The 13,103-nt window shown below is 41.4% G+C and overlaps 1 protein-coding gene across 6 annotated transcripts in view; it reads right to left on the bottom strand.

The window, feature by feature from the left end:
* Positions 1 to 12,087, bottom strand: part of ARNT2 (aryl hydrocarbon receptor nuclear translocator 2) — an 85,754-nt gene extending 73,667 nt beyond the window's left edge. For 2 of the 6 annotated variants that reach the window (XM_015873078.3, XM_085515405.1), the window contains exon 1: positions 11,852 to 12,082. In XM_015873078.3, coding sequence (XP_015728564.1) covers positions 11,852 to 11,882 — 31 coding nt within the window. In that variant the 5' untranslated portion in view covers positions 11,883 to 12,082. Of the gene's footprint in view, positions 1 to 11,851 lie in introns of all 6 variants that reach the window. The other 4 variants (XM_015873074.3, XM_085515404.1, XM_015873076.3 and 1 more) reach the window with 4 other exon arrangements.
* Between the last annotated feature and the right edge of the window lie 1,016 nt (positions 12,088 to 13,103).

Genomic DNA, 13,103 nt, shown 5'->3' with positions numbered 1-13,103 from the left:
ACTTGGTTGCTGTGCCCATAGGGATTCACTGGGGAAGCCCTGACCTCTCTGTACAAAGGACCCCTTCTGCACACCTTGCAGTCCAGCACCACGAGGATGTGCAAAAGGAGGCAAGATGCAGACAAGAAAAATAAAAATAGACCATGACCAGTAACATCTGGCTCTGCTTCAGGGGAATCATTTGGCTCTGTTTCTTTTAGCATTCATCTAGTTTGGGGGAAGAGGGGATGGGTACCTTCTTCATTCCTCCCACCTTCCTGACAAACTGCAAGACACCAATTCACCTTCTCACATATTCCCATGTATTTTCCCCTATCTGTTTTTCGATTTCTCACTCATAATTCCTTGTTATCCCTTGTTCTATCCAATATCTGGCTTAGATGAACTATTCCTCATGCTCCAGCAAATCCAACCTTGCTGACAAATCCTGGTAAACTTCCACACCTTCCCACCCACCCCCCAATAAATTAAAAGAGGCTGATGGAATTCAAGACTTATTAAAACAGAAGAGGCAGAAGCTCAGCTTGCTTGAAGGGTCACAGTACAACTGCAGTCAACAGCCATAGTATCATTCACGCTGTTTGAATCTGACTCTCACTGGTCTTAGGCCGCTACCTAAACAATCATGCACCAATAAAACAATTCATCGCTTTACTCTGCCTTAATCTGCCCCAGTTTTATTGATATTATTTCAGTTGATGTTAGTGACACGTGGCAGAAGTGCTAATTAAACGATTCTGCGTTACAAAAAAATTAGGCCTCCCACATAACGCATCACTTCAATTTAAAATGAATGGTGATCCTCCCTCCTTCTCTGACATTTGGTATTTGCCAAAAATAACTGCACAGTTATAAGTTGTATGCAAGAAACAGAAGGTAACGTTCAAAGTTATTTTCTGGGATTTTTCCTTACCGTGTCAGACCTAGCAAATACAACCTATGGCTCATTTTGTGTAGCAGAGCAGCCAAAGCTAACCGGCTAGTGAACCCCCAGTCACTGATGAAGCATACACCCAGCCTGGGCAAACAAACAAGATGAAAAAATAATTAAGTGCTATGACTTCCCTTCAGTTTTATCTGAGATAGATCACGCTCAGTCCATTAATTCATTGTTTAACAACTGTGTTTCGCGTTGCTTGTTTTGGTTGGCTCTCCATTAGAAATTCACATACATTTTTTTCTCCTTTTTCAAACAAAATACTTGCTGTGTTTCAACTGATGAAACACCAGGAGGTGAAGTGGAAGCTGCAAGAGAAGCTGATGGCACAACCACACTGAATTAGCAAACGCCTGCACACGGTGCTGCCCCAGAAGATCCCACTATTCAGTTAAAAGGGCTTGGTAAGAAGTCAGAAGGCTATATGTAGACAATGTACTTCATTGAATTCCTATGCAATGGCTTTATGAGAAATAAATAACAATAACAAGGCATGCAGAGGTAAAGTATTGAGCAGTTGCTATGTTATCATCTGAGATTTCATTTTTATTCAATCAGCCTCAGATTACTTAAAAACTAATTCTCTCCTAATAGAAAGACTGGCTTCTTACTGCCTATCCAGCCATTTGTCTTCCAGCATTAGTTGGTTTAGAATTTGAACTCAAATCAATTTAATTCATGTAAAAGCTCAACTTCAGTTTGAAGAAGCGGTTTTGAAATTACCACTCAAACAATTCTAATGGTATAGGCAAGAAAACAGAATTTCAAGGAAATCCATTTTGTGTGATTTCAGAGTCAACTTTACTTGATTCCTGTCCATATCATCTATTAAATTATCTGCAGTTAAAGTCAACTGCCCAATTTCTTGAGCAATCAAGGCAGTATTTATGCCTACAACTTTTGATTGAAGCTGAAAGAACTTTGGCAAGACCTTTAGGTATTGAGGCCTTTGGGATGCAGACCAGCCTGCACAAACACCCAGTGTGATAAGTGTGGAAAGCCTCGGAACAACACAGTCCAACTAAAAAACCAAAATGTAGCCCACTCTGATTTAAATTACTCCATATTAGTTACTCGTGTCCTTCAAATGCCTTTATTATTTATTACAAAGATTTTTCTGATGTGTGACTCAAAAGGGTATGTTAATTCTACATTTTATTCAGAACAACAACTCGTGTTAGCAAGCACTTAATTATCAGTATATTTACAGTGTCCTTGGGCACTGTTGGGTAATCAGAATTCTCTTGTTTTCATTAAACAATATTTTATTGATAGCACTAATGACTTCAGTTCTGCTTGATCAACAAGCAAACGATGCTTATTTGATGTTACGATAATTAATTGGTCTTCCAGGTATTTCCACATCCCAGTTTATTAGCAAGAAGAAGAACATTCATGTGAAATACTTTAAAAGGAACACCACTGCATCACAACTAAGAATAGTGTGGCTTCCCATTCCTCCTCTTCCTCACAATTTCTAAGGCATTGCTTGCCTTCTTGAAGCAAACCCCATTATAAAAACACAGCCTGAACCCGGCATATTAAAATATTAAATTTATTTTACTCCTTACTAAACCTCCAATAGGTAAAAATGTTAAAGATCCCTTCCAACCCAAACTATTCTATGATTCTATTCAAGTGAGGTTTTCTGTTTATCGCCTCCTATCTTTTTCCATCTAGAAACAGAAGACGACAGCAGAGGACAGCCTTGAGAACATCTGAATCTTCCATTCTCTGACATACCAACCTGCAGCAGCAGCTACTCTTGTCTTTGAAGATTAGTTCCATAAAAGAGAAATGTCAAGTAAATTACAAATAAGGGTCTTAATGATTTTCCTGCTCTTCACTGCCCCAGGATCGTTAATTACACTGTTTAGAACATTCTGCCTTTTAGGCAATTTCAAGCATTATATCTTTCACATCCGCAAACAGCAACAACAAAAGAAACCAAAAACAATACAAGCCCACAGGCTTTGGGAAACTCAAGAGTAGCTGTGTTTGCAATTTTTGTTTTATATTCTGTAATTTTTCATTCCCACGCATGCTCCAGATAGAACACACCGACAATATGGCATAAGGGCAATCTTGATAGGCATGTAGTCAATACAAAACACTGCTATGTTTGGCTGCTTAAGATTCCTTAGTGTCCATTTACTTTTACCACACACCAAGAATTTGTCATAACTTTTGGAACACTTGTATCTGCTTAACTTCTTCACAAAGAGCTATTTATTGAACAGCTTTCATAATACTGAACCTTATACTTTGCTTCAGTCACATTAGCTCTGCTTTGGGAAGCAACCAGCTCTGAAGGCTGTGGCCTTATTGCTTTTCACCATTACAAAATACAATACAAATGAAAATATATAACAATAAACCCCCCCCCTCCCTCCCCCCCCATGTCCTCTTATTTATATTAAACATGATTTGACATCCATTACAAGCCACTTGCTCCCAAAAGCATACAGACAGTTCTGTGGATACATCAAACACGGAACTGAAGAATGACACTGGAAAGAAAAAAAGTCTCAGTACAAACAAACTGGATGTTTGTCAAAAAACAAGCTGAGTATTTGTCTACAAATATTGACCAAACTAAATTTTAACTTCCATATTTGCTGACAGAAGAGCAGCACAGACAAGTACAAAGGACATATACAATTACTCTGCATGCCAAACTTGGCAGTCATGTTCCAACTGCATGAGGAGCTCTACGGAAGAAAGCAAACAACTGCTAACAGCCCAGTGCTTCCACCAAAAGAAAAACCCACCTCAAACAGCTTATCATTACGCTGCAATGCCAGGAAGAATCATGATTTCTGAAAGCATATTTACTTCCAGAGAGAGCTCATTAACTTGATTTAAAGACTATGATAAGTTAACCTACTAACCACATGCCCCTCTATAATGCATTTTCCTGTGTTTTAAATTCAGCTCCCAAGCAAACACCGAACACCTGAAAAATGACGCATAATTTTCACAGTGAAACTGCCTTTTTCACATGGTTTTATATCTTTGCGCTCATGAGCCAATCAATATTTTTCTCTCAGTCTTAACTGAAATTATATCTGGCTGGGAACAAACCAATACATTTTCAAAGGCAGACTAAGCGATCATCAGTTAAGAGAGCAAGAAATAAACTGTACAGCCTATATTAAGATTGTACAGTCAGGTGGATCACTGGTAGTTTAGCAATGTCATGTCTATGCTTGTATGTCAATGCTCATGTCTTTAATTTTCTAAGACACTACAGAAAAATTATCCCAACACCATACCCACAATATGCTAAAAACACCAGTTAATAATTATTTATGTGCTTAAAATAAATAATATCTGCCATTTCCAAGGAGCAAAACATACACACACTTATATACATACATATAAACACACACACAAATGGCTTTTTACCTCCTTTCTTCCCAAAAGGAGATAAATTCTTTGCTTGACCAACATAAACATGTTTGCAGTAGAAGTCTGCTATTAAAACATTATCAATTAGTGCATAACTACAGGGGAAAAACTTGATGCAGGATGGGCACTCCACCCTCTTACACTAACACATTATTTCATAATGATCTTGTAATGCAATGAAGAAAGCACCCCAGAATGCACGATCCTATAAGCAAGACAGGCAAATGGTACCCAGGATAACAGGAAGAAGTCAGATGGCTATTAGCAGGCACAGGGATGTCAAAGGACTTATCGGAGGCTAAGCAGGAAAGCTGGAGTAGACCTGACCCCTGCCTAGAGCTTGCAGACATGTCTGCCTTCTCTCAGTCAGCTCTCAGACAGGAGGCAGCCAGCCAGCAATAAAACTGAAAAATGCAGGCAGCTTCTAACAGCCAAGAACTTCCCTGCATGGTAAGAATTTATTGGCCTTTGAAATTCTTATTCATAATCGCCACAGACATTTAAATTGAACAAGGATGAAAGAACATTTTGTCCTGAAGACCATCTTGAAAAAACAATCCCATCAGGGGGTACAGGTGGAGATGCAGAGTCTAACACTGAGATGTTACTGACCTCCAAGCATCCCATCCCAAGATGGGGCCATCACCCTGCACATCCCAAAGCACTTCCCATAGGCATGGCCCTCCCAGGGTAAGGCAACGTCTGGTGTTCTTCATGTATCTTGTTGTATTAGGCCAAAGGCAGGAGAGGTTTTGCACGTCATCAATAGATGAGGCAGAACCAATTCCTCAGTGATATATCAACCTTTTCATCGCAGTCATCAGATAACACTTAGGAGAAGGAATTAAAAAAAGCACATGCCAGCTCTGCAAGTAATGAATAGTTTTCCTCAAGCAAAACATAATTCAGCATGAACTTCATGTAAATCTTCTTCCCACCCACAGATCTCCAACTGATTCTATCCAACCAAAATGCCAACAGTAAAACCACCTATCTACTTCTAATTGGATTACTGTACCACAGAATTAAGGTTTCCTTTTACAGTGTCAACCTACAGCTGCCTAACCTCAAAAGCTGCCTCGGTATATTTACGTGGCCTCCTTCTTTAAAACATGAATGGAAACCGAAGTGAGAAATACAAATTAACAAGAAAAACTTTGGAGAAAGCAACTTTGTATGTTTAGAGTATATGATGGCTTGAATGTTTATCTCAGGGCCACAGGAACATTGTAAAAGGAATTCAGATTGGCACCTTTCACTATGATGTTAAAATCCTAAGCCTCAGTTCCATTCCCAGTTCAGAACTAAAGGGCTGAAGTGGATGTAGCAGGACAGAGAAAAAAGAGTAAGAATTAAGTCTGGAGTCAGCAAGCACTTTTTCTGATGTTTGCTCGTTTGTTGAGCTAAAGGCCAACAAAACATATTTAATCTACTACTACATCTCAGAGAGCGCAGCTTCACAGCGAGTACAAAACCACTCCATCTCATTTAGAAAAAATAAAAGCAAAAACTGCTCTCATTCAAGAACCAGCTCTCAAGCTTGACTAACCTACAAGAACAACAAAAGACTGCCATAAAACTACATAACTTACAATGCCATCAGCTACAATGAAGGAAGAAAATTCTCTGCTGCAATTTTATTCTTTAACAGGAGACTTCTGGAGACTACTATATTCATTTTTAATGCTACAGCCCACTGCTTTCTAGGTAGGAAATCACCACCACGATGACTGAGAGGGTAACCTGCCCTCAGCACCTCAAATGCTAATGGTTATTGTCAGACATAGCCAAACCCAGCCCTACGCTGGGCACTGGTACAGCGGAGGTGGACACAGTCAGACCTCTTCCATCCAAGCTGTGCCTCATAGTCAATGCAGGCTGAAGAGTAATTATTTGCACTTGCAGTACACCTTTTGACTGTACCCACATATTCAGAAAGCATTCTTGTTTTCCAGTCTTTATATAAGAGCTTGAAAATGCTCCTGTATTTTTCCTAGCGATGGCTCATTTACTTTAAATTCAACAATGTAAATGCACACTCCAAATGTTCAATGCAGCAATTCCTATTCCCACAAAGCCGACTGCCCAGCAAATTAAACGTCACCCTTTTTTATATGAAAACATCCACAAGACAAATTAGCAAAAGAATATTTATCTCGGGAACACAAAAACCTTTAGATACCTCCAATGTCTGGCCATCACATTGCAAAGGCTGCTGAAAATCCCATTAACAATACAGGGAAGTTTTCATTAGGCAGCCCTGTTTTCTTCCAGTCAAATCACCACTCATTACAGAAAGCACAGAGCACATACAGTATAAGAACTGAGTTCTGGATTATTACTGGAAACGTAACGAAGAACATTTCTTTTACCTCTGAGGAATACAATCCTGCAGTGTTTTTGTTCCTCGCACCTCAGTGATTTACTGGCACGTAGCTTCCCATAAAATATTTGCATATATCTGAGAGTCAAACTGTTCTGATACATTCTGTGTTTGCCAGGAAGAGAACGCAAGGACAGGCACCAGGACAAATGGCAGCATAATTAACATACCAATGAAGAGCCAGTTGTTAATTACTACCCATTTCAGGCATTTTGTACCAGCAACTTACCTGAAAAGCCTTCCCATCTGTACGCTCGCAAAGCCAGTAATTAAGCAATTCAACACCATTTTTCGTTGATTAGAGAAAAAAAAAATTGCTTACTTTGTTATTCTATTTGTCAAATGCAACTGACATTCAGATGAGAAAAAACAGCAGCAGCCCCAAATGCAAACATTTAAAATTAATGTTAGGAACTGTCCCTGAACAAAACAGCAACATATAGACACGTAGGGAAGCAGTAAACCAACAGACGGTCCTAATTTGAGCCAATTGATTATACCTTAAAATATCTGCTCCATTATGTGAAAGGCAATGCAACTGCTACTTAGAAAAAGAACAGCTTTTCCTTACGGAGCTCAGGTGCTACCTATAGATTGTAAAGGCTGAACTCATAAGTTGTTGATAGACTAGAGGGAAGCAGCAGTACAATTGCAGGATGCTTATACATCTTAACAACAGCCTTTGAGGAGCCAATGCGAAGTGAGACACTGAATGGAAACCAGAGGATAGAAACGTGGTAAATGGAAATATCAGCTGACAAGGAGAAGAAACAGAAAATCAAGAAACACTGCTCAAAATGTAGAGCATCCAAAACAAAAGAGTTCTCCGTGTTCAGATGGCTTTGGGTACAAAAAGGGAAATTACAGCTGAGGCTTCTGATCCATTACCCGCTTCAGGACCATGGCCATTAACCCATGTAAACAGTAATACCAGGACATACAAAAGATACTTTATTAATTTCACAATTGTTCTGCACAAACCCATTAGAAATGGTGAGCACTGAAAGTTTCAAACAACTCTTCTGAAAAAAACGGCATTCTGTGCTTGGCTTTTGAGTTACGAAGCTTGTAACTCATCATCTGCAAGGCCAACGCTGGCTGATACCCAATGATGTTTTGTGACTCTTAGGAGTAGCCACGAAGCACAAATCCGGTCCATGGGAATTTACTTCACCAATGGACAACAGCAGACTTGAAAAGCAAGAAAACTCAAGCAGGTATAAGAATATCAAGTTGACGCCTGAAGATCTTCCAAGAACACGCTAACTAAACATGGCAATGCTTTTCATTCCATTGACCAAAAGTACACCCTCTGTACTCAAAGATTAATTTAGACACCTGCCTACCAAGATCAATTTGCTTTATGGCTTTGGTTTTTCTAGTAGTAGATGGTGAATTATTATCTTATTATTATTATTATTCCTTATTTTTAAAGTTTGCCTACAGTATGCATCCACTTTGAATTAGAAGCTAAAATGTACAAAAGCAGCCTTACACAACTTTCTCTTCTTCCTTAAACAGAGTGCTCGATACACATGGAGTGAGAAGAAAAGCTTTACACTGGCACAAAAGCAGCATTGTTGGCAAGAACAAACAAGTGCCAACTGTTTGTATAGTGACCCAAGATTTCAGGAATTTCAGAATTACAGCCTGTTTGGGCCAACAAATCTCTTCTTTTGCACAGCCTGCCCTACTGAATGGCTGAGGACATACCTCTATATTTGCTTTCCAAATCTCTCTCTTCTGGCCACCCAATGAGACCTTGCTACAGGCAGATCTAAATCCCCCCTGGGGTCTTAAACTCAAGGCCCCCCACTTTCCATTTTCTATTGCAAGTTTTAATAGCACTACACTTTCTTCAGTTAGCACTGAATTAACGCACTCCCATTCTTATTTGTCAGTTATGAAGCAGTAAGTCTAAAAAAATTACCCTAAACTACACACACATCTGATCTTCACAAGCCATTTAAGCATAATCTCTGCATTCATCTTCATAATGACAGCCCCATTTCTGTCCTCTTAATAACAATAATCACTAACTCAAAGGTGTTATTTGCCTTGATTGTTTTGAAATGGCTGCTTTTTGCCTTTCCTACATAATCTCTACAGCAATTTTTCATACTGGAAAGGAAAAAAAAAAAGAGCAAAACCATATGGTATTACAGGCACCAGCACTGCCTGTTTTGTTGTGCATTTTTATTAAGAGGCATGGACAAACATTATTCTATTTGGAAAAAAATATTTGAAGCTCACCATAAGCTGCACAGGCAAATTTTAAATAAATACTCTGTGATAGAAGAGATACTTTGAAATGAAATGCTTCTTATCTTGTAGATGATAAGAAGTATCAAGAAATTGCATTTCTTCGATACAACTTGCTGCTCTGCACACAGTCCTGAAGGTCAGGATACTCTCATGGTACAACTCAATAGGAACTATAATCTCACAATACACTTTGAATGAAAGAGGGGCAAATTCTGCTGACGGAAAGATATGAAAATAAGAGAAGGAAAGGATCAGTAGTTTATGGATCCCACTATTTAATGAGCGTTGAGCTGAGATCTTTGTTTTAGCATTATCCTAGAAATAAGACTACTTTTCTGCATCCCAGAAACATTAAAGCCTGTAATAATCACCATCAGTAGAACACATTGGATGCTGCAGAATTGATTTTGGAGTTTATTGCATAGTCTATACAGTAAATGAAGGGCAAAGCTGCTACTACTGTTGCAGTAAAATGCTACAGCTTCCAGGCTCTGCGTTGAATACCTGAGTTACAGGTGGAGACAAACCACACTCTGTTTCCCATTCCAGTTGGATATTCTGAGAACGAAAAGGAACTTTTCACCCAAGACCAACAAATACGGAAAATAAAACATTGCTTTCATTATGAGTTCCATGTTTTCATCCCAAACAAACTAATACAAGAATCACCACATCATCTACTTCACTGCAAGTTAAGCAGAATTTGACCTCAAAGTAACAACAGTTAACAGACAAGTTTGCATCCCAAAAATACATGTATTTCAAACAGATGTGGCATTAAGTTTCTCTGCCGCAAGCAGTAATTTATGAAATGCTTGTTACACCCCCACAATTTTTTTTGTTCTTAAAAACCACTTAATATGCCAATCTTATTTCAAGAGGAAATAAATTAACTCTGATGCTTTGTGCCAATGCAGATGAGCTTCCCACACACCTGTATTGTGTTCTGTTAGTCACATGAATTATGACAAATGAACCAAGTACTTCCAAGCAGATCCTACTCCTAAGGTCAAGCATACAAGAGCTACACAGGAGATCATTCAGAGCCCCTCACTTTGATCAGTGCAATGTCCCACTGCAGCACTGGATGAGCCCCTTCACCAAACACCCATTAGCAGGGGTGGCCATATCTCTGTCACCATCCCATTCCTATCACTGCAATTCCCATAAGCCCTAACAAGGATTGGTTGCAAGTTTCTCCAACTTCCATGAGTTTTTGCTACTCAAACCCTTTCATGCAAGAAAATCAGGGGAAAAAATGGACAAATCTGCTGTGCATAACAGCACACTGCATCAGGAGGTACCACATGGAAGGACTTTCATGCTCAGAAGCACAGAACACCCAGCTTTCTGCATCTGATAATCCCCATTCCACTACTTAGGATATGACTAATGCCACACGTATTTGTATTGTGGTAGCTGTAGGTTAATGTCCTGCCTAAATTACCAAATGTTATTAGAACCCCAGACAATTGCTTAATAAAAATTTAATCATATTGTAATTTCTAATCATCATTAAAGATGCTTAACAAGTTAATCTCTCTATTGTGCTCCCCTAACATCGTGGATCAGGAAGTCAGCTGGCATAAGGCAGCGTAGCTTCACCAATACTAATAGGGCTGCTTTCATCTGACTCCAACTGAGGATCTGGCCCAGGAAGAAAACGGCAGCCTTCAAATTCTCTCAGCAAAGCTTTTGATTCTGCTGCTCTGTACTGCTTCACAGCTAGTCCAGAATCTATGCTGAAGAAAGAGCCTGAGGAACGCAATACATATTGCCAACACACCAGGTGCTCCTATTTCCTATCCCTAAATTCACAACATGAGCATTCCCTGGGTCACAGAGGAACGACCCCAAAGCCCCACTCGGAGGCTGCTCTTCAAGGTGCACATATACCCCTTATACAACCACAGCTCTGGAGCCTAAAGCTGCAGGTGGGCAGGAACAGGGGAAAGAGGCTGGTGCCAAAGAGCTGCCAGATTTACCAAACCCAGTGGTTTGAGCACAGACCTCCACATGGCTGGGGCTGTTATTGTGCACAGCTTAGCAGGAGCAGATAGGAAGAAACCAAGCTTCAGCTACTCCAAACCACTTGCTGACTGGTACCACGTCCACGCGTATTTCTGTTATTGTGCCCAACATGGCAACCTGGAAGCTAAATAAAACTCATTTAATTACCCATTATTAAATACTGACTTTCATTTAATACATACAACTCAATAACGAAAACTCAATCTGATTGTGATTGCTCCTGCTTCCTTCACTGTCTCAGGTTGAAATACACCAGCTGTGTGTGTCACCGTGTTCAGGTTGGAGGTGAAAGCTACAAGGACAACATTTCAGTGTTAGGTGGCATTCGCTCACACGCACCATTTGCGATCAGAGCTGAAACTGACCAGGAAGTACAATGAAAATTAAAGACATAAAACTGGACCCACTGATGAAAGCGCTCATTGGTGCTGAGCTCAGTGCAAGCCCTGCTGTCCCACTGTGTTTAATACTGGACACCAAGCAACCCAACGCTGAGCTGGTCAAAGTGCATCACTGTAATATCCACTATGGCACTGCACAGAGACCCACCGCCTTCCCCAGCATAGAGAAAACTGGAGTAAGTTCCTTCCCTTCTTAAGTTATTAACAAACAAACAACAAACCCAACACCGTTATTACACCTATTGGCAAACGCAGCCACAACCACCTGCACCTCCGAGTGCCGACACCCGTAGCCCAGGATGGATGGATGGATGGATGGGGCCGATGTTTATAGCAGGGACCCCCCCGAGCTGCTCAGCCTCACGGGACGACGGGCGGACGGGGCCGGGACACACGGGACGAACCGGCAGCAGCGCTACTCACCGGGAGGATTTACCGCCGCCGGCGTTGCCATCTTGTCTCTGGGCGGAATTAAGCCAAACGCAATGGGGAGGAGGGATGCTCTGAGCGGAGCGGGGGAGGCGGGGGCGGCAGCCGGGGCGGGGGAGGCGGGAGGAGCGGAGGCTGCCGGGCTGCTCCCGCCCCGGTGCCCGGCGGTGGCGGCGTTCCCCGCTCGGTGCGGGGCGGCCCAAGATGTCCGATGGCCCCGTGCTGCCTCTGCTCATGCGCCGCGCTCAGTGAGCATGTGCCGGGCGGCCGCACATGTGCGCTGGGATCGGACCCGCAGGAACCAGAGCGGGACCCCCGGCTGCTGGGCGGACGAAGCCCGGGGTGAGCGAGTCGGGATCCGCCGCTGGAGCTGCCGCCCACCTCGGGGTTCGAACCCGCGGCCCAGGCGCTGTTGTGGCTGGTGCTGAACCTTCTATATCCAACCTGACCTCCCAATGCTTGAGGCTCTTAAATAGAATAAAACAATCAAGGAACTCAGACCACTCTCCTCCCATATATCTATTAATTACAGCTGTGCCAAGTCATCCCCTATTCAATGCAGATGACCTTTGAGGGTCCCTTCCAACTCAAGCAATTCTATAATTCTAATTAACAAGCTGCACGATTTGGTGGGAGCAGCCCATGTGACAACTGCGGCAGTCACATGTAGCATATAAGCCATACTACTAAAAGAACAAACCTGTATTGCAATGGCTCTTGGCTCTTTCACGCCCTTGGAGCACGGTGAGGTTTGTTAATTGTTAAGCGGCTTCGCTTGGCTGTGCTTGGTGGCCCCAAGCAGCTAAAGTTAATGGAACCACTCGAGGCAAAAAAATTGCACATCATTCCCATACTTTGATCAATAAATAACCCGAAACAGTGCAGCCATTAGGATGTAAATTCACAGAAAGATGGAGAAAGCATGGAAACTCTGTACACTCGTTTCTCGTAGATTAATTTTATCAGAATGGCATTAAATTGCTCCTGCTTATGTAGGGAGTTTACTTTATCTTTAATTCATTTCTTTTTTGCCTATGAGATGTTGAGCTGTTTTTCTAACATCTGGCTGCTTTAGTGCCTCCTCATGCTGTTGAACTGGGGATGCTCTACTGGCATTCTTAATTCCTGAGTTTTCAGGTGTTTATGCTGATAATATCAGCCCATGTTGGTATCAGCAATTCTGTAAATACAACTCGCTTTCATTCACACAGGACTCTGTTACTGTCATTTTAGACCTTACCACTCT

This window comes from Coturnix japonica, chromosome 14 (assembly GCF_054131305.1).
Source record: "Coturnix japonica strain WE chromosome 14, WE-NBRP24, whole genome shotgun sequence".
In the NCBI taxonomy this organism is placed as follows: Eukaryota; Metazoa; Chordata; class Aves; order Galliformes; family Phasianidae; genus Coturnix; species Coturnix japonica.
The sequence above is the reverse complement of the archived record's forward strand: the minus strand, read 5'-3'. Positions and strand labels throughout refer to the sequence as shown.